Here is a 19,631-nt window from a genome sequence, read left to right on the forward strand (position 1 = left end):
ATTTTCAATAAACATCTATAAATGTGAATAAGAAGTTTCCTTGCTGGACACCTGATTATTATTATTATTTTGATATGCATTATTAGCTAATTTCCCTTATAGTTTAAATTAATTCTGTAATTGACACTTTACCTTCACATTAGAGTTCATGGGTATTGGCTTTATTAGCTAATTTCCTTATGGATGAAATACTTAAAGATAAAAATTTTCAGGGATTAGAAAAATTAAGAGCACTTCCAAAAATTACTACAAAATGGATTCTAATTTAAAGTAATTTGGAAGAGTTATAAGTGTTTTTTAATGTTTGAAAGTGTTACTTTGCAAAATGAGTTGTTTAATAAACTTTTAAAAATCTTGAAAATTATTTAAAGTAATTGTAAGAGAATTACTTGGTCAGTGATTCTTCTTAAAAAAAATTCACTATTAAAAAATGCTAGAAACTAGGGATGATAATGGGTGGGGTTTTTTTGGTTGGTGATTCGTCTTGCTGCACTCGTAATGATATGAGTTTGGAATTTAAATAAATATGTTTGAGGTGGGTTTGATTTATTTTTTTAAAAAAACCAAAATGGGTTTGTGACATGTTCAAGTATCACCTTATCCTGTCTCAATTATATATAAAATAAATTCAATTTAATTATTATTTTTCTATTTTAAATATAATAATAATAATAATATAATAAATTATAAAAATTATAATATTTTAATGATTTATAAAATATATTTATTTTAATGTAATTGAAAAATATAAAAATATTTTTTAAAAGAAAAAGTTAAATGAGACGAGACAAGAATAAAAATTATTTTGAATAAATTGGACAGGTTGAGATGAAAGTAATTCGTCCCAAACCTACCTTGTTATTATATTTATTAAAAATTAAGGAATTGAAAGTAATTTTAGAAAACGTTTTTAATTTTTTTTAATATTTGAATATTTTTATCTTTCTTAATATATAGACTTTCTTAGAATTCATGACTAACGTAGTCTTAAAAGCACTTTAATCAAAATCACTCCCAACTGGCTAAAAGTTTTGAGCAGATTGAGTTGTGAGGGAGGTGTGAGCTTCACGTACGTTAGTTTGATAGATTGTTTATTAGACTTACAGCCTGCAACTTTGGAACTTAATTTCTGTATTTGATATGTTGGATGTGAACGAGAGATGCAAATGTCAAACAGTTAAGCTGCGTAAGTATTATTGTTTAGAGGAATGCAATATTGAAGACTCTCTTGATGATCCTTCTTTAATCACTCAAAGAATTTTTTTCTGTAATTGAGCTGATTCTTATATATATATAGGATCATTACAGTATGTGGGACTCAGCTTGTTGATTAAGCATAACAATGCCTACAATAGGAGAAGCAGAACACAAACATGTAGCCATCCAAACAAACAAGTAAAGGGTATTCAGTAGATGTCTTCCACCATTTTCGGCAGTGTTCATATCCTATTTTCCAACTTGCCCAGATTCATTTAAGGACTAAAAGCTTCCCAATTACCTCTTGAACTGGTATAGGAAAACCTCCTGTTCCTTTCTCAGCTTTCCTCGTTTACTTTATGCTGACGTTGATAGATGATTTCCAGGAGTAACCCTAAAGTAGGAAAGAACATCATCAGTAGACAGTCATTTAATTTTAGCAAAGTTGCAGAGTATATTGACAAGCTTCCTATTAAGATATAGGAGACTCATTTGAATGTCTCTTGTTTGAAGATTGTTGAACTTACTTGAGGTTTATGCCCAGTCTCTTTTGTAGTGTCCCTGGAATAGTACCATTTAGATTGTTGTTTTGAACGTAACTGTTGACAAAAGTACTAAGTCATTCAATGGGTAATCTAATGTTTGGAAAACTGGAAAATACTATTGGGTAGCCTGTTCTCAATGATGGAAACTTACATCTCTTGAAGGCTCGTGACCTGGTCTAATGATTGAGGGAACGATCCTTCAAAGCCATTGTCCTCCAAATGTCTTGGTCAGATTAAAACAGAAACAGATTATGTTGTTGCTCATAAATGTACAGGACCTGAGAAGTAGAGTGAAAATTTGTTGAGGACTTACAAAGTTTGTAGCTCATTCAATGTGCTCATTTCTGGGATAGGACCCGAGAGTTTGTTCCCCCCAAGCCAACTGCAAAGTCCAACTAACAATTTTGTGAGTGAACATCGTAATTAACAATCCGATTGAGTTGGGTAGGGTGATCAACATAACTAGATTACTTACAGATGCGTAAGTCCAGTCAAATTGGCTATGCTTGGTGATAGTGACCCGGCCAAACCGAAGTTTGTTAGATTCCTTCAAGCACCAAAACATTTAGCACCCCAAAATCAGAAAGAGGATCCATGATCACCAACAATATTTATCACCTATAACTTAGTTTCTATATAGTTAATTTGATCCGGCCCCTTCATTAAGATATGGCAGTACTACTATTTCTACTGTCAGCCGAAACTGAGAATTGATTAGCAAACTTGGTTATGATTGCCCACCGGGCTTTAGTTAAATGTGTCAAAGAGCCTGGTACCAATAATTTTAATGAACTCACAAAGTAACAACTCGAGCGAGTTTTCCTGTTGTACATGTAACTCCAGTCCATGAGTTGTTTTGAGGCAGGCATGGATCTCCACTCCAATCTGAAGGAGGGTTGTTAAACCCTCTTGCCAAATCTTCCATTCCCATGACTGTAAAATCCTCCAAATGCATTAAGGATCATTATGGGAAGAAAAAAACTATTCTGGTGGTGTATATGAGTAAAGAAATGGAGAGAGTGGCTACCATCCCTAGTGAGAGTCCTTCCGCCTAGAGGCAGCATCTGAAAGATCTCCCCAGCATTGATCACAGGCCCAACGGGTATGTCAGCCCCAGGAGTCATGACAATCTCAGTCAGCCCAGAGAGAGGCCATTGTGTCCCATACACCATCACACCATCAGTTGTAACATTGAGATTAGTGAAAAAGTTCTTGCCATTAACAGAAACACTGAAAACTCTCCAACTAAATGGGCTTGGTGTCCGATTATCTTGGAAGTAGAGTGAAATGTAGTATTTGCTACTAGGAAGAGGTTCAGTAGGCCACTGGAGTTGAAGTGTTTTTCCTCTGCTTGTTGTGATTGCTGACTTAAACACCTTTAGTGGTGGCGTGTTCCAGAAATCTGAAGAAGTTATATTGGAATGGCTCTCAACAATGGGATTATTATCCATGAATGGTTGCCAGAACCGGTTGTATGGATCATCTGGAAAGCTAGTTTCGCAGTTCATATATTTACTATCAGAAACCCCTCAAGCTTCATTCTACACACACACACACACATATCTTAATCCCCCATGATCTCACCATTAGTATAGAATGGCTGGGGTTAAACATCTGCACAAACTTCCGTTAGCCTTTTTAGTAAACCTCAATATGGTTGTGGTCATCAGACATCAACCATATTCAGTCAGTTCCATAAGTAAGCTGCAACTTTAGCAGATCGAGTCAGGCTAATAGCTAATCCAAATTAAGAAGCAATCAGAGTATAACTTAATTTGACCTTTAATAAGAGATGTTCAATCCAAATCCAACTCAATTTCAATTTTTTAAATTGAAGGTGAGTTTGGGTTGGTATGGTAAGACTTAAGTCGATCAGATTGTAATTCAAAATCCATCTATAATATTTTTTTTAATTTTTTCAATGTATTTATACCAAATTTTAAAAAGTAAATGAGATAAAATTTGATATTTTTTCTTAAAAGAATAAAAAGAAGAATATAATATAGGATAATATAAAAATGTTCAATCGGGTTTGGGTTAGATTTGGTTGATCAAAAGTTAATTTGAGGCCAATCCAAATTGGGTTTAAGTGGGAGAAAATTGACTAAAATTTAATCTAAATATTAAAAATGATTGTCCAAACTTACTCGAATATCATTGAATTGAGCTAATACCCACAAATTGCACCTTTGTGATAACTACTAGAGTTAAATACACTCTACTCTTTTAACTTTTAATATATTCATACAAAATTCAACACTTTGCCCTCCGAACTTATTTAAAAATAATACTTAACCCACAAACTTATTAAAAGTCAATAAGCAATTTGTTAAATGAAGAAATAAGACCAAAATGTAAAGAAAAATACTTGTTTTTCAAATTCGAAGTTATCACGCTTTGCAGTTGCATATGAAAATTTCAAATAGTCGTGTGAACATTTCTCTGAAATCAAAAATCCAAATTGATAACTTCCATATTTCGAAAACATTTAAGAAAAATTTCACTTTCAAGCTAAGCTATCAATTCAAAATTCATTATACCTAAATTTGAACCAATGTTGGAATCAGAGTGTAAAAATTAAAAAAAATTAAAAAAAAAAAAAGAAAAAAGAAAAAAGGTAAAGTATTGCTATTTAATAAATTTGAACCGCAAAGTGTTAATTCTTAATATTTGGTAACGCTTATACAGGCTTTATACTTAGAAGTAAAGAGTGAAGTTATCCATGAGAAGTGTACGTGTACTTACCAAACGATATCATCGTTGGAGCCAAAACTGTGTCTAGCAACAACGTTCAGCGCATACTTGGTAAAATCAGTGGAATTATACACAGAGGCCTCCATATTCTCCAGCTCCAGAGCTGTAATAAATGGACTCGAAACCGTCTTCCCATTCCTGGCAAGGCAAACGCTGAGCGTCTTCCCCATTGCAGCCACGACAATCTCGTAGTATGAGGTGAGCCCCTTTGCATAATCCTCGGTCGTGTTGACAATGCCCCACTTGGTTCCATCAATGATCTGCTCAAAAACCGGTGGCTCATTCCCTCCATCAAACCCTCCATAATAGTAGGTAGTTCTTATCAGATACTTCCCTCCTTTGATCACCGGAATCACGTAGCAGTACTTCTTAGCCGACTTGTCCGGAAAATACCTCAATGTAGACAGTATTGGAAACAAATCTGGTGTTTTAAGGGTTGATGAGTTGCCAACGGAAATGAAGCCTTCATCGGTAATAAATTTCAGGTTCGTTGTGACTATATCTTTGGTTGAGCCACAGTTTAAAAGGACACCTACCAAAAAACACCAAGGCCAGTCAGAAAAAAACTGAATCCAAGATGGTAATCAGGAGATCAGTACTGTAAATCTGTTCAAAGAAGATAATGCAAGGAGATATTGGACAATTGTAGGATTATATCTTAATGTGGGTGTTATATATATATATGGTGGGTATAATTTATTACCTCTGGGTGCAGGGATGGCATGGAGGGAGAGAGGGATGGTTACAAGAGATAGGAGGAAGATGGAGAGAGACATGGTGGGAGAGATGGCAGCAAGGCATAGAAAGGGAAGGATTTTTTTTTTTTTTTTTGTGGCGAGAGAGGAATTTTTGGGAATGTGTTTGGCCTGTGTATGGGGTTGACATACAAGGCCTCTGACCGAGTCAGCCTTTTCTGCCATCTCCTCCTTCTTTGGTTTTTTTTTTTTTAAAAAAAATGGAAAAAGCAAAAAATCAAGCGCGCCAGGTAGGGGTCGAACCTACGACTTTCTGCTTAGGAAACAGACGCTCTATCCACTGAGCTACAGGCGCTGGATGTAATTTTATTTAATCTAAGAATATCAAATTCAGTTTTCCTTTAAAAGTCCAAACTACCCTTACTATTATACAAAATTACGTTTTTCCCTCATCTCTTCGAAAGCCCTAACTTCCAGTGGAAAAGGGAGAAATCAAACAGCAGCCATGAAGGTGTTCGAAATCAATGGGCACTCTCTCTGTCTCGCGCTCTTCACTGACGTCTCGAACTCCAAGTACTCTCTTTCTCTCTCTAAATATTTCTTCCTTTTGTTGTACTCCACTCGGTTTTGTTTCCTAGAAAAGGGATGATAAATGTTCTTTCCTTTTGTTGTACTACGCTCCGTTTGGCTTCCTAGAAAAGGGAGGACAAGGAAAGAGGAGATTTTTTGGTCCTGTGTGTTTTATTTGCTTACCTTTTCTTTTTTCCCTATTTTATTGGAAGAATGAAAAGAAAACTCAACTGGAGTTGACGGACTAGTGTTGTCAGGATTGGTTGAGTGTGGTTTTTTTAGGAATATTTTTAAATTTATTTTCCTAGCAATCCAACGAAACATTAGAAATGAAAACTGTTTCTACTTTATTAGAACCAAGTAGTTGACCCGTTACTGTGGAAATTGTTCAGTTTTATGCCATAGAAAGGATCATGGGAACTTGTGATGCATATATATCGTCCTTGATGGTGATGATGATTGAACATCCTGAGGATGTTTCTTTAGTATAAAACTAAACAATGGCTATGTTTAGTTCTGGAAAAATCATTTTTGTTAGCATTTTTTTTGCTTAGTACCTTCCGGGAACCTAACATAACCTATGTGTTTTGGTGGAACGTAAGTTCTCATAGCATTTTTTACACGATTCATTTAAAGTATAGACATTGGGTTGTCCATCTGCTTGTTCTTTGTCTGGTGAGTGGAAAACTCTTGTTGACTTTGTTCATGTATAGCTTCTGATGTATCTTGACATGTGCCTAAGTGAAGTTCTTATTTATTTCTCTTGCCATGAGCCAGAAATATATGTGTATTATGAAGATCCATAAAATATATTTCATTTAGATTCTTTGGTAATCTTTTATAGATGAACCTTAATATAGTAATTCAACATAGAATTTTTTCCCTTTATTGTTGCATGACTAGAAAGATAACATATTTGATTAAGTGGCTTTAGCCCTTCAGTTTTGCTAATTTTTGGGGACTTAACATTTTTCATAGCTCATTCAATGTGCTCATTTCTGGGGTATGACCCAAGGGTTTGTTCCCCCCCAGCCAACTGTAAAGTCCAACTAACAGTTTTTGTGAGTAAACATCGTAACAATCCAATTGAGTTGGATAGGGTGATCAACATAACTAGATTACTTACAGATGGGTAAGTGCAGTCAAATTGGCTATGCTTGGTGACAGCAACCCACCCAAAATGAAGTTTGTTAGATTCCTTCAAGCACCCAAACATGTGGCACCCCAAAATAAAAAATAGGATCTATGAACACCTACAATATTTATCACCTATAACTTAGTTTCTATATAGCTAATTTAATCCACTTCCTTTGGGTACGACGGTATGACCATTTCTGCTGTTACCCAAAACTGAGAATTGATTGGAGAGATCATTTCTAAGTTCATGAAATTGTGTTTTGGTTTGTGAAATATTGACTTGCAAACTTCATTATCATTGCCTTCTAGGCTTTAGTTATATGTTTCAAAGAGCCCGGCTTATATACATGTATATATATACACAAATAATTTTAGTCAACTCACAAAGTAACAAAACTTGAGCAAGTTTTCCTGGTGTACATGTAACTCCAGTCCATGAGTTGTTTTGAGGCAGGTATGGATCTCCACTCCAATCTGAGGAATGTTGTCAAAACCTCTTGCCAAATCTTCCATTCCCATCACTGTAAAATATACTTAAATGCAGAAAAGGATCACTATGAGAGGAAAAGAACAATTCTGATGAGTGTGTATGAGTAAAAGAAATGGAGAGAGTGGCTATCATCTCTAGTGAGAGTCCTTTCACCAAGTGGCAACATTTGAAAGACCTCCCCATCATTGATCACAGGCCCAAGGTTATGTCAGCTCCGGGAGTCATGACAATCTCAGTCAGTCCAGAGAGAGGCCCCATAAACCATCTCACCATCGGTTGTAACATTCAGATTAGTGAAAAAGTTCTTGCCATTAACAGAAACACTGAAAACTCTCCAACTAAATGGGCTGGGCAAGGATTCTCTGGCACTTGTTGTTTTCTTTGTTTGGGATGTCGTGGGTGCTTCCATTATCGGTTAGACAAACGTTGTTAGGTTGGCACAAGTCTTTTGTGGGTAAGAAAAAGAAAAAAAAAAGTGTGATGAGCTATTCCTCTGCCTTTTCTGGACGGTTTGGAAGGAAAGAAACAGTAGGACATTTGAAAATGAGGGGTATGGGCATTCGGTTCAAGGGCTTAAACTTTCTTTTCTTTTTAACCTTTGGGCATGAGTTAAGGTATATTTAGTTTCCAGCCTTTCGTCCATTGTTGATTTTGTGAATTGATTGAGCTCTCGGTTTGAGAGGGTGCTGTTTTTCATTTGGCCCCTTTTTCTTTTTTGAGGCGCTCTTAACATCCTATGTATACTTTGTGCGTACTTTGGAGTGCTTTGTTTTAATATATTGCTTTTCACCATTAAAGAAAAAGGGTGGGGGGGTTGGTGTCCTATTATCTTGGAAGTAGAGTGAAATATAGTAGTTGTTACTGGGAAGAGGCACAGTAGGCCACTGGACTTGAAGTGATTTTCCTTTGCTTGTTGTGATTGCTGCCTTAAAACGCCTTTAGTGGTGGCTTGTTCCAGAAATCTGAGGGTGTTATATTAGAAGGGCTCTCAACAATAGGATTATTATCCATGAATGGTTCCTAGAATCGGTTGTATGGATCATCTTCATATATTCACTATAAGAAACTCCTCAAGGTTCAGTCTACATATAAAACTTGGTTTTATATTCCTCTGCCTTATAAGGGGTACAACATACTCTGCCTGCACATATCTTAATTTTCCTTTCATTTTCTTAGATTACCAGTGTTAAACATTGAGATATTGAATAGGATTGGGGTCATTACTTGTTTTTTTTGTTCTGGTGATGATCACTTAAATGAGTAGTGCTTAGAGAAGTTATACATGGAAAGTGTACTTACCTAATGTTATTGTCATTGATGCCAAAATTGTGTCTAGCAACAATGTTAAGCACATACTGTGTAAAATCAGTGGAACTATACACAAAAGCCTTTATATTCTCCAGCTCAAGAGCTGTAATAAATGGATTTGAAACCGTCTTCCCATTCCTGGCAAGACAGATGCTGAGCATCTTCCTCATGGCAGCCGCAACAATCTCATAGTATGAGGTGAGCCCCTTTGCATAATCCTCAGTCATGTTAACAATGCCCCACTTGGTTCCATCAATGTTCTGCTCAAAAACCAGTGGCTCATTCCTTCCAAAACCTCCATAATAGTAGGCAGTTCTTATTAGATACTTCCCTCCTTTAATCACCAGAATCAGGTAACCGTACTTCTTTGCTGACTTGTCTGGAAAATATCTCAATGTAGACAGTATTGATAACAAATCTAGTGTGTTGAGGGTTGATGTGTTGCCAACAGAAATGAAGCCTTCATCGGTAATAAATTTCAGGTTGGTTGTGAATATCTCATTGGTTGGACCACAGTTTAGAAGGACATCTACCAAATAACACAAAGGTTTTCTTAAATTAGAACATCTACACCCTGCATTCATTCAGAAAAAAACAGAATCCAACATGATAACATGTAATCTAAGATCAGGAGAAAATACTATAAATCTATTCAAAGAAGGGAATGCAAAGAGATTTGGAAAATTGTAGTATTATATTTTAATGTGGGTGCTATATGGTGGGGTATGATTGATTACCTCTGGGTGCAGGGAGGGCATGGAGGGATGGTAACAAGACGTAGGAAGATGGAGAGATGGTAGAAGGGCATAGAGAGGTTCTTTTTTTTTTTCTTTTTTGTGGAGAGAGCAATGTTTGGATTTGGGTCTCATAAAGTTAACACACTAGGGGCCTCTAACCGAGTCACACTGCCTTGTGATTTTTGCCTTTTTTTTTTCTTCTTCTCTCTATCCACTAAGCTACAGATGCTTGATGAAAAATATAAAGTTAATTTTTTTTTTTTAAATATAGAATTAAGGAAAAGTAAGACTGGATTATTATTTATAAGAAAATTAAAAATAAGATTATTGCGCGCCAGGTAGGGGTCAAACATACGACTTTCTGCCTTGGAAACAGACGCTCTATCCACTGAGCTACAAGCGCTTGATGGAAAATATAAAGCTAAGGAAAAATAAGATTGGATTATTATTTATAAGAAAATTAAAAATAGGATTATTGTGTGCCAGATAGGGGTCGAACCTGCGACTTTCTACTTAGGAAATAGATGCTCTATCCACTGAGCTACATTAGAAAGTGAAGGAAAAATAAGATTGAATTATTATTTATAAGAAAATTAAAAATAGGATTATTGCGTGCCAGGTAGGGGTTGAACCTACAACTTTTTGCTTAGGAATTAGACGCTCTATCCATTGAGCTATAGGCGCTTGATGATAAATTATGCATAATTTTATTTAAAGGAAGAATATCAAATTCAGCTGGCTGCCTTAGAAGTCTAAACTACCCTCATTATTATAGAAAAATTACATTTCTTCTCATTTCAAATTGCCAAAAGCCCTAACTTTCAGTGGAAATGGGACAAATCAAGTAGCAGCCATGAAGGTGTTAAAAATCAATGGGCACTCTCTCTGTCTTGTTCTCTTCACTGTCTCTTATTCCAAGTACTCTCTTTCTCTCTCTAAATATTTATTCATTTTGTTCTACTACCTCTTTTGGCATCTAGGAAAATGGAGGAAAAGGAAAGAGGAAATTTTTTTGGCCTTGTGTGTGTTCTTTTTTGCTTTCCTTTTCTCTGTTCCTTGTTTGATTGAAAAGAAGGAAAAGAAAACTCAACTGGAGTTTGACAGAGTAGTGTTGTCAGGATTGGTTTGGCAGAGCATTTTGTTAGGGAAAGTTTCAAATTTATTTTCCTAGCAACCAAAGGAAGCATTAGAAATGAGAAAACTGTTTGCACTTTATCAGAACCAAGTAGTTGACCCATTGCTTTCGAAATTGTTCAGTTCTATACCATATTTAGGATGATGGTTCAGAATGCACTGAAAAGTTGCTGTGGCCTGAATGTTTATGCAAATGTTTGCATTTGTGATTGGTACTTATTTTAGGAAATTTATTTTCCTCCTATTATTGTTTTTGATGGGGTGGGAAGTTGTTTTCTTATGAGTGAGGAATTATTTTGCTTTTCCTACTTAAGGATATATATATTAAATATCCGAATTGATGGATGGCGGTGCATTTAGTAAAAGCTTTTACTTTGTAAAATTACCCTCATCCCAAAATTTGTAACCTAGCACAGTTTGCAAATTTTGAGAGCATGGGTTTGGAATTTTGTAAGTCCATGGAAGGAAATTTTTGCTAGTTGCTATTATGGAGTTTTCCTATGGTGTAAAGAAGACCTGATGGGTTATACTTGTTCTCATCTCCTACCCTTGGTAGTGCATGAAATTTTGTGTGAATTGCAGAGTGTTTTGCTTGTGTAGTTGGTCACTCTTTTGGTAGATAACCTGAACAAGTATAATCCTAGGCTTTTAGCAACTATGAATTTTTATTTATTTTTAAATGATGTAGAGTGCCTGTTGATGTTTGGTGGGTTTTTTGGGAGAGATGAAAAGGTGAATGAATTAGTCTTCATTTGTAACCAAATGTTATGTGTTTTGGTGGAACCTAAGTTTTCATAGGCCTTTTTTACATGGTTCATTTAGAGTGCAGACATTAGGTTGTCCATCCGCTTGTTTTTTGTCTAGTAAGTGGAAAACTCTTGTTTTCAATTCGAGATGAACTTGGATGCTGAAGTGTGGCTGACTCTTCAAAAATTCAAATATATAAGTTAGTTGAATATCTTGTATTGATTAGGTTGAAAGTTAGACTAGACTTTTGGAAAATCTAGAATATAATTGGAAATGTCTAAAAAAATATTTTTTTTTGTGAGTATAATTAGTTGTTTGGGTCAAGGTGGCTTGTTCATTTCAGGTTGAGGGTAAAGGTTTTGTTACTCACTGTCTTACAGATAATGAAATTTTATGTTTTTTCATGTATGGTGAAAAAGAATAAAATATTTTTTTTGTTGATCCCCTCTGATCTTGAGCCAGAGGGGATCCTCTACTTAGCTGTGGCCAAACCAGCATCCATCACTCCTACCAGTGAGATGGGAGGGGGTTCACTCCTCCTATTGCCTTTACCCAGTGGCAAGATGCTCAGTGCATCTTGAATCCTTGACATGTGCCTAAGTGAAGGTCTTATTTGTTGCTCTTGCCATGAACCAGAAATATACATATACTATTATGAAGATCCATAAAATATGTTTTATTTAGATTCTTTGGTAATCTTTTATAGATGAACCTTAATATCGTCATTCAACATAGAATCTTGTCTTTATTGTTGCACAAATTGGCAATGTCATAGATTGGGGTCCATCATTTTACATGCAACCCATGTACGAGACAAGCTAGAAACATAATATAATTTGATTAAGTGGCTTTAGCCTTTCAGTTTTGCGAAGTTGGGTTTTGTTTTGTTTTGTTTTTTGTTTTTCTTTTATGGTAGAGAAAATTTATAGATCATTTTAAAGGAAAAAAAGAAAATCTGCAAATCAGATGATTATCTATTCTATGTGCATTTCTTTACACTATTGAGCTCTTATTAAAGTTGGGTTTTGTTTTGTTTTGTTTTTTGTTTTTTGTTTTTCTTTTATGGTAGAGAAAATTTATAGATCATTTTAAAGGGAAAAAAAAATCTGCAAATCAGATGATTATCTATTCTATGTTCATTTCTTTACACTATTGAGCTCTTATTTAAGTTCATCGGATTGGGCTTCTGCATCAGAATGAGCATTTCATGTGATAAGCTGGATGTTTGACTCATAGTACTGCATGCTCTCTCTTTTTAGCAAAACAAATTCCACATCTCTTGGCAAGAATATTTTCTTGTATGGCTTTCTTGGATAAGGCAACTATTTTCTAGTTTTATTTTTTATTTTTTATTGTTCTTTAATTTTGTTTTCCTTTGTTGTTGTTGGGGGCAGGGGGATGTGGGTTTCAGGGATTGAGAAATGGTTTGTGTTTGGCATGTTCCTTTTTTATATGAGTTTTCTGTTCATACAAGGTGGTCCAAATTCCAAAACATAAAAAAATAAGTGAATTTTTGGTGCACTTTGTATAGATTCTGTGTACATGTGGTGCATTGCAGATGATATTTTTTTATTGGGTGTCTAAAGCCTGGGATAAACTTATTGTGCTGCAGGGAACTCCTGGATTCTATGCAAGCTGGAACACTGGAGCCAGAAGTTGCATTTCTTAATGCATCACTAGTAAAAACTTTAACCATTCTCTCTGTCTCTCTCACACTGATTATATGTGCACAGTCATGTGTAGCACGCACACATACAGAGTGTTGTCTCATTATTTCTGGGTCTTAACATTGCTTCCATCAATAACTGAGGCAGATTCCAGATGTTTTCCCTGTTCTAGCAGCTGCTCATAAGACACTTCTAGCCAAATCACGGGAGTCACTGACCACACGCACTCTTCATTCTGAGCTTGTTTACAATTACTCAGGATCTAAGCATGTAATCATCTCCTGCCATTTTATTATTAAGTACTGTGGTTCATTGCTTGATTTTTTTTCTTTTCCCCCAATTTCATTATAACTTATAGCATTCAATTCTTACTAGATTACAGAATCCCTTAAAAGATGTGGTATCTCTGACCGCTCAACATATGTCCTTGTTGCTCGGTTCAACACTTCTCTTGATGAGGTGAGATTATTATATCATGAATGATATAGTGTTGACTTGCTTTGTGATGCTACGGTTAACCAATGGTAGAAAACAATTACAGTAGCCGTGTTTTTGTGTTTTACTTAGATGAAAGACATAGACAAACTTATCCATGGAAAGGAAATTGATTTGGAGGAGATGGAAGGAAGAGCAGACCAAGCCCAGATACACAAGGTTTGTGAATTGAACAATTTAGGTTCGCTATTGATTTTTGTCCATCGTGTGCTGGTTTTAGCTTCTGATGCTCAATGGTTTAATCCTCAGCACTACAAAATTACTGGCCCGGAACTAGGAATATCCTCACTTGCTGATGCTATTACATGCCGGATCGCTTCACGTGATGCATTGTGAGAAGCAAGAGTTACTTTTCTTGTTTACCCCATGTCCATCTCTTGTCATCCGCCATTGTTTTCCTTCTCAGAGGATGATATTCTAGGATTTCAATCTGCAACTCGATGCAACACGGTGTTTGTAACGTTACAAATGAATAACTTAAACATCTTTATTACAGCAAAAACCAGATCTATTATCTGCAGTCCTCCATATGAGGACAATGAATGGATCATGCCAAACTTTGAAGAAGGTATTCGGCTATATGCTGCTATGGAAATACCGGTGTCGATTTGGATCTCAAGTGTGTTCTTTGGGATTCCAAGATTTGGCTTCACACATGGAATGAGAGTGGGTCTCATTAATTTATTGGTTAGGAAATTCATTCCTTTTCTTTGGAGCCTATTGCTTTACTTTGTATTATGCAAATATTGTTTAATTTAAGGTTGTGTTATGCAATTTAATTGCCAACATTATGTCAATAAAAATGCTTCTTACACTATCCAAATATTTTTTAATTGAAAATTTAATGTTTTTTAAATTGGATAATATTTATAGGGAGAATTATGTTTTAGGGGTACCCTCAAATTAACAAAAGGTTCATATAACTCTTCAAATTGAGTTGAAGGATATAAAATAGTAACGGACAAATATACCCTTTAAGAACACATATAAAATATTTTATAAAATTAAATTAAATAATTTTTTTTTCAATAATTTATTTTTCAAAAATACTAAATTAAATAAAAGTGGTTTTCAAAAATATTAAATTAAATAATTTTTTTAAAAAATATTAAATTAAATAAAACTATTTAAAAAAAATTAAATTAAATAATTTTTTAAATATTAAATTAAATTAATTTATTTTTTTAAAATATTAAATTAAATAAAAGTATTTTAAAAAAAATTAAATTAAATAAAAAACATTTTTTAAAAATATTAAATTAAATAAAAGTATTTTTCAAAAATATTAATTTTTTTCTCAAAATCAACAAAGGGCATTTTTGGAAATACCGAAGGATAATATCCTTCAACTCAATTTCCATACTTTCATTGAGTCTTGGGCCCAATTTGAAGAGTTACACGAACTTTTTGTTAATTTAGGAATCCATCTACCCCTAAAACATAATTCTTCCATATTTATATTGGAATAAATTTGTTTCAATGTGCAATTTCTTCTCTTGCAGGTTATTTTTAAATAAATGTAATATTTTCTGAATTAGTAAGGTATGCTCTGCTTGAATTTTCTGGCTCCAATAATTTTTTAATAAAAATAAATTAAATATCTTTTATTTTACTTTAGATTAGTTGTATATAATAAAGTAGGAAAAAAAATTAATTTAAATTTTATTTATTCAAATAAAACTCAAAAAGATTATATTAATAAGTTTTAAGAAATGAGTTTTTATTCCAATGTCTTTATTCTCCATAATCATAAATTTAATTATTTATTGTTCAAGAGTATTATTCATTTTATTTTATTTTCCTTCACGATTAGTAAATAATTCAAAACAACTAATTTCCTAATAATTTTGTAAATTCTTTAATGAAATTCATTATTATTATTTTATTCCATTTCTGGAAAGGGATGGTAAAGGTGCCATTAATTTCTCAATCAGACAGCACCCATAAAAATGTGAAACTTTTTGCAGACTTATCATAGAAGGGAAACCTTTACACCATGAAAAACATGTTCTCCGTGTCCAAAGTAGATACAAGCAGAAGCCAATTCCAAACCCCAGCCGCGCCCCCCCACCCCCCCAAAAAAAAAGAAAAAAAAAATCAAATACAAATAAAGAAAGGACCCCATGGCAGTAGGATCCATTCTTCATACTCCCTTCAAGACGGCAACACCACCTAAAGAAGACAGTTTAGAGATGTCATCGCTTATTAGAAATGCTGAAAGAGCTGACTTTCAATGGGGTTGCCACCACCAGTGGAGCTTCTGGTGAGTCACTAACTGCAAACTTGTCGTGCATGAATCGACTCTCGACAATGGATTCATCCTTCAATACAATCTTGTAACAATAACAGCTCTTGAGCCCTTGCTGATTCTGGTAGCACTCATGACTACTGTTTTTCACCTGCTGGAAGTTCCATATCACGCTGAACTTGCCCACTGTTGCAACTAGATGCCGCTCTTGTTTCCCATTCTCAGTCACCTGGAAATACAATATAAAATGCAACACATCCATCAGTCTAATTGCCTTTCTGTTTTTGTTGTTTTTTTTTTTTTTTCAGGAGTAGTCCAATAGTTTATCTTTGACGACTGGAACTGAAATGAGAAACATGGAGTGTATTCCAAGTTTAAAGAAATTTTAAATGATCCATGGTGTTTTGTTAACTGAAAAAAAGGCATCACTTGCTCTTTTATAAGAATCCATTTGTGAAGGTGGCTATAAGAATCCAACAACCCCAAAAGTGAAAAACAAAATATTTCAGAAGAATAACAAAGCATCTCCACAAATGCTTCCTCAAATCTAGCATTAGAATGTAGAATAGCGTACTTTCATCTCCACTATATGCAACCACATAATCCAAACAAAAACCAATGTGACATTGATATCCAATAAAAACCACATTCTAGCATCCATGTAAAGAAAATCTCCCTTAAAGCTCCCTCCAATCACAAATTAACCTAAAAACCAATTGGCTCAGTCATTTTTATTTAGTGAGAAACTATTCATTTCAGTCTTCCAAATTTTCTAAATCAGTTAGATCAAATATCTAAAAAAACCATTCTGGCATATAAGTGAAGCAAATTTCCCTATAAAATTGCCTCCAATCACAAATTAACCTAAATCAATTAGCCCAATCATTTTTTATTTAGTGAGAAACAATTCACCTCAGTCTTCCAAACTTTCCAAATCAGTTAGATTGAGAGGGGGTTCAACAGGTTCAAACTGACAACCGCATCCAAAGGAACAAGTCTAGCAACATTCTGAAAAATCCACTCTTCAAATGGGGAAAATGACATGATTTTAAAATATTCAGGTTGAAACCTATAAAAAAAGACAGGTTGAAGAACCCGAAAAACACTAGCAAAGGACATGATTTTTCATTTTTAGTTATGCTATTAACAAGAAATGTGATTCCTGATAATATGCACAAAGAGTGTGAAAAGAAAAGCTAAAATTGAACAGGATTGCCAACAACAAAAGTGACAATGAATGACCTGCAACAAACTAACAAAATATCATGTAAGCTCTTATCAACCAAATTTAAATGACCAAGATAGACATGTATGGATCAAGCAAGACATAGCATGAAATATGGAAGACATGAATCAACTTACCCATGAAAATTGGCCACCGTGAAATTTATTATCCACCCCAGCCATATGTGAATCAACAGGAGTCAGCTTCAACAGTCTGGGAGCTGGGATCTTATTTCCCATACGACCACTGAATCCAGTCTTTGTCTTCCCATCCTTGTCAGTGAACGAAGTGCAGATCAGGATCAAAAAAGTGTCTGCTGTACCCAATATCCATTTCCCATCATATGTAACATCAACATGAGTAATAGGTGAGCCAAGCCCCGGGAATGCAGTCTTAGCCTGTCTCATAGAGGTCCTCGAATACAACCTTATCTTCCCATCCAGTGACCCAACAACAATTGAACCATCTCCAGTAGTAGCAAAGCACTGAAAATTTGTCCCTCTAGAGAATTGATGCCCTTGTGTCCAATGCAATACAGGTGAACTAGCAGTGGCGATATTCTGCACCATCCCTCTCTTCTCCCGCATATCCCATTGGCACAATCTATTATCATCCAATCCCAAAAAGGTCGATTGTGAAGGATCCAATTGTGAACCCTTAGCATCATTTGTAACATCCCTCATGGTAATATCTGTCCCATCCTTCTCAAACTTCCATTCGGTCACAATCTTCCCCGTCTCAATATCAAGCTGGTGAAGCCCTGTTGCATGAGGCTTCCCATCCTTCAATGGGCTCATAAGAAGCATGTTTGTCTCCGCCTTCATCAAAAGCCCCTTCTTTGGGGTTGCACCTCCCTTATACCCGCCACTATCAAATTTGACATGAACCCCCTTTCCATGAATCCCATGGCTAAAATTCTTAACAACCTGAACACCTGAATCACCCACCAAGAAACTATTATCCAATGCCCCCAACGCCAAGCTCTGGATTCCTCCATTTGTGGCTGCCTCCTCAAACTCCTCCATCAAATCATTGGTCGATCTCGCCTGAGGGCTTTTCCACGGCCCCTCCTCGGCATCCTCCCACATGGAATCGTCAGCCACCTCCGGCTTCAACCACCCGATAAAGTCTTTTCCATAAACCTTTACTTTATTCTCCTCCGTCGCCTTCACCCCATACACATTCTCAAACAAGCAATCCTGAAACCGAGTCACAAAACTCCGATAGTCACCATCCCTGAAAAACTTCATCGCCCACACGCCTTTGCACACAAAATCAACCCTCCTCTGCTCCCCAAACATCTTAATTTGCATCTCCGTGGAAACCCTAGCTCGAATCTTCGACCCCACCTTCAACACCCAGAACAACTCACTCCCACTGCCACCACCACCCTCACCGTCATCCTCATCCTCATCACCACCGTCCATTTTACACGTCTTCACGAGGGAATAGAAGGCAATTTTCTCGGAAACAATCCATTTCGCTTTGGGGGTGTTGCCACCGATGTGAAGGTAGAGCTTGACAGCATTGGGCAAATCAGGGCTCTGAGAAGGGTACTTGAGCTTGAGAGCCTTGAGCTTCGCATCAACCTCATCAAGAGAAGCTGAGATAGAGGTCGGGGTTAGGGTTTTGCGTTGAGTACCTGAAGAAGAAGTAGGGTGGTCGGAAACGTCGTCGTATTGCTCCTCCTCTTCTTCTTCTACTTCGTCATCTGATGAATCAGAAAGGTCGAGACCTTCGCGACTGTGTGATCCTCCCATGGTTGGGTTCGATAGAAATGAAGAGCCAAATTTCAAATATTATTTTCAGAGCTTCGTGATCTGAATTCTGAAAATACGGTTAGTTAGTTAGGGTTTTATATATAGACGGTGCAGTCACCGGCTATGCCGGTTGGTGTTCATCTCACGCCGCGATTTGCTTCGTGTCCAAGTAATTAGTCGATGCGTGTACGTTCGGTGTGGTCTGATGACGGGCCTAAAGGTTTGGTCCAATCGCAGCCAATTTTTCGTAATTATTTTGGAGTTGGGCCATGGTTTATGGCCCAAAGTTGAATTTAGGCTTATATTACGTCGGTTCAAATTTGATGGGAGACCAACTTTGCCATATCGTATGGTCATTGATCAATAGATAAGTGTACGTTCGGTACTGTCTGATGACAGGCCCAAATGTTTGGCCCAATCCAAACCATTTTTCAGTAGTTGTTTTGGAGGTCGGCCAAGGTTTAAGGCCCAAACTTGAATTTGGGCTTATATTAAGTCGGTTCAAATTTGATGGGAGTCCAACTTTCCCATATCATATGGTCATTCCTATAAAGTCAATACTGATCAATTCAATTTTGTTGTTGTCCAATTTTGCATACTTCCAAATAGAATTGTGCGCTCATATTATAATGTGACATGTGTTACTCCATTTTGTTCTTGGAGGTGACCCCCCCTTATAGGGATGATATTGAATTGAAATGTAAATATTTGTATCAATGATGTTGAAACTACGTCATGTTTGGTTAGTCAGCGTGACATAAAATAACAAATATGATAATATTTCTTATTCTATATTTGGTCAATGATAGGATATAATAAATTATCTCGTTAATTAGCGTATCATATGTTTAATCAAATATAAGGTATGATAAGTGATCAAATATATTTTCCAACATTTTTTTTATGTTCCTTTTATATGGAT

General features: G+C 35.7%; 3 protein-coding genes and 1 non-coding gene across 4 annotated transcripts; 1 reads left to right on the forward strand and 3 right to left on the reverse strand.

The window, feature by feature from the left end:
- Positions 1-1,317: 1,317 nt before the first annotated feature.
- On the reverse strand, positions 1,318-5,275 carry LOC117911709 (probable LRR receptor-like serine/threonine-protein kinase At1g67720). The gene is made up of 9 exons (XM_034826106.1): positions 5,200-5,275; positions 4,488-5,028; positions 2,770-3,233; positions 2,540-2,675; positions 2,218-2,289; positions 2,056-2,124; positions 1,894-1,965; positions 1,725-1,796; positions 1,318-1,591 (listed from the first exon to the last, which is right to left on the reverse strand). The coding sequence occupies exons 1-9, from the start codon at positions 5,270-5,272 to the stop codon at positions 1,555-1,557; spliced, it is 1,536 nt and encodes a 511-aa protein (XP_034681997.1). The 5' UTR covers positions 5,273-5,275; the 3' UTR covers positions 1,318-1,554.
- A 198-nt stretch (positions 5,276-5,473) lies between these two features.
- Positions 5,474-5,546, reverse strand: TRNAR-CCU. The gene has a single exon. It is a non-coding gene; the product is annotated as a tRNA-Arg (tRNA).
- A 111-nt stretch (positions 5,547-5,657) lies between these two features.
- Positions 5,658-14,262, forward strand: LOC117910019 (EKC/KEOPS complex subunit TPRKB-like). Its single transcript, XM_034824075.1, has 6 exons — positions 5,658-5,764; positions 12,927-12,993; positions 13,129-13,251; positions 13,357-13,440; positions 13,549-13,635; positions 13,726-14,262. The coding sequence occupies exons 1-6, from the start codon at positions 5,697-5,699 to the stop codon at positions 13,810-13,812; spliced, it is 516 nt and encodes a 171-aa protein (XP_034679966.1). The 5' UTR covers positions 5,658-5,696; the 3' UTR covers positions 13,813-14,262.
- A 1,288-nt stretch (positions 14,263-15,550) lies between these two features.
- Positions 15,551-18,791, reverse strand: LOC117911745 (protein CYPRO4-like). The gene is made up of 2 exons (XM_034826160.1): positions 17,087-18,791; positions 15,551-15,953 (listed from the first exon to the last, which is right to left on the reverse strand). The coding sequence occupies exons 1-2, from the start codon at positions 18,707-18,709 to the stop codon at positions 15,672-15,674; spliced, it is 1,905 nt and encodes a 634-aa protein (XP_034682051.1). The 5' UTR covers positions 18,710-18,791; the 3' UTR covers positions 15,551-15,671.
- Between the last annotated feature and the right edge of the window lie 840 nt (positions 18,792-19,631).

This window comes from Vitis riparia, chromosome 3 (genome assembly GCF_004353265.1).
Source record: "Vitis riparia cultivar Riparia Gloire de Montpellier isolate 1030 chromosome 3, EGFV_Vit.rip_1.0, whole genome shotgun sequence".
NCBI classification, from domain to species: Eukaryota; Viridiplantae; Streptophyta; class Magnoliopsida; order Vitales; family Vitaceae; genus Vitis; species Vitis riparia.

Bases quoted from the DNA above. Each gene is read 5' to 3' on its own strand.
- LOC117911709 (XM_034826106.1), bottom strand. From the start codon at position 5,272: ATGTCTCTCTCCATCTTCCTCCTATCTCTTGTAACCATCCCTCTCTCC. The intron at 5,029-5,199 runs GTAATAAATTAT...GTTTTTTGGTAG, and splicing joins TGCCATCCCTGCACCCAGAG to GTGTCCTTTTAAACTGTGGC. The intron at 3,234-4,487 runs GTAAGTACACGT...CTGCGAAACTAG, and splicing joins TCCAACGATGATATCGTTTG to CTTTCCAGATGATCCATACA.
- LOC117910019 (XM_034824075.1), top strand. From the start codon at position 5,697: ATGAAGGTGTTCGAAATCAATGGGCACTCTCTCTGTCTCGCGCTCTTC. The intron at 5,765-12,926 runs GTACTCTCTTTC...ATTGTGCTGCAG, and splicing joins ACTGACGTCTCGAACTCCAA to GGAACTCCTGGATTCTATGC. The intron at 12,994-13,128 runs GTAAAAACTTTA...TAACTGAGGCAG, and splicing joins CATTTCTTAATGCATCACTA to ATTCCAGATGTTTTCCCTGT.
- LOC117911745 (XM_034826160.1), bottom strand. From the start codon at position 18,709: ATGGGAGGATCACACAGTCGCGAAGGTCTCGACCTTTCTGATTCATCA. The intron at 15,954-17,086 runs GTAAGTTGATTC...TTGTATTTCCAG, and splicing joins ACGGTGGCCAATTTTCATGG to GTGACTGAGAATGGGAAACA.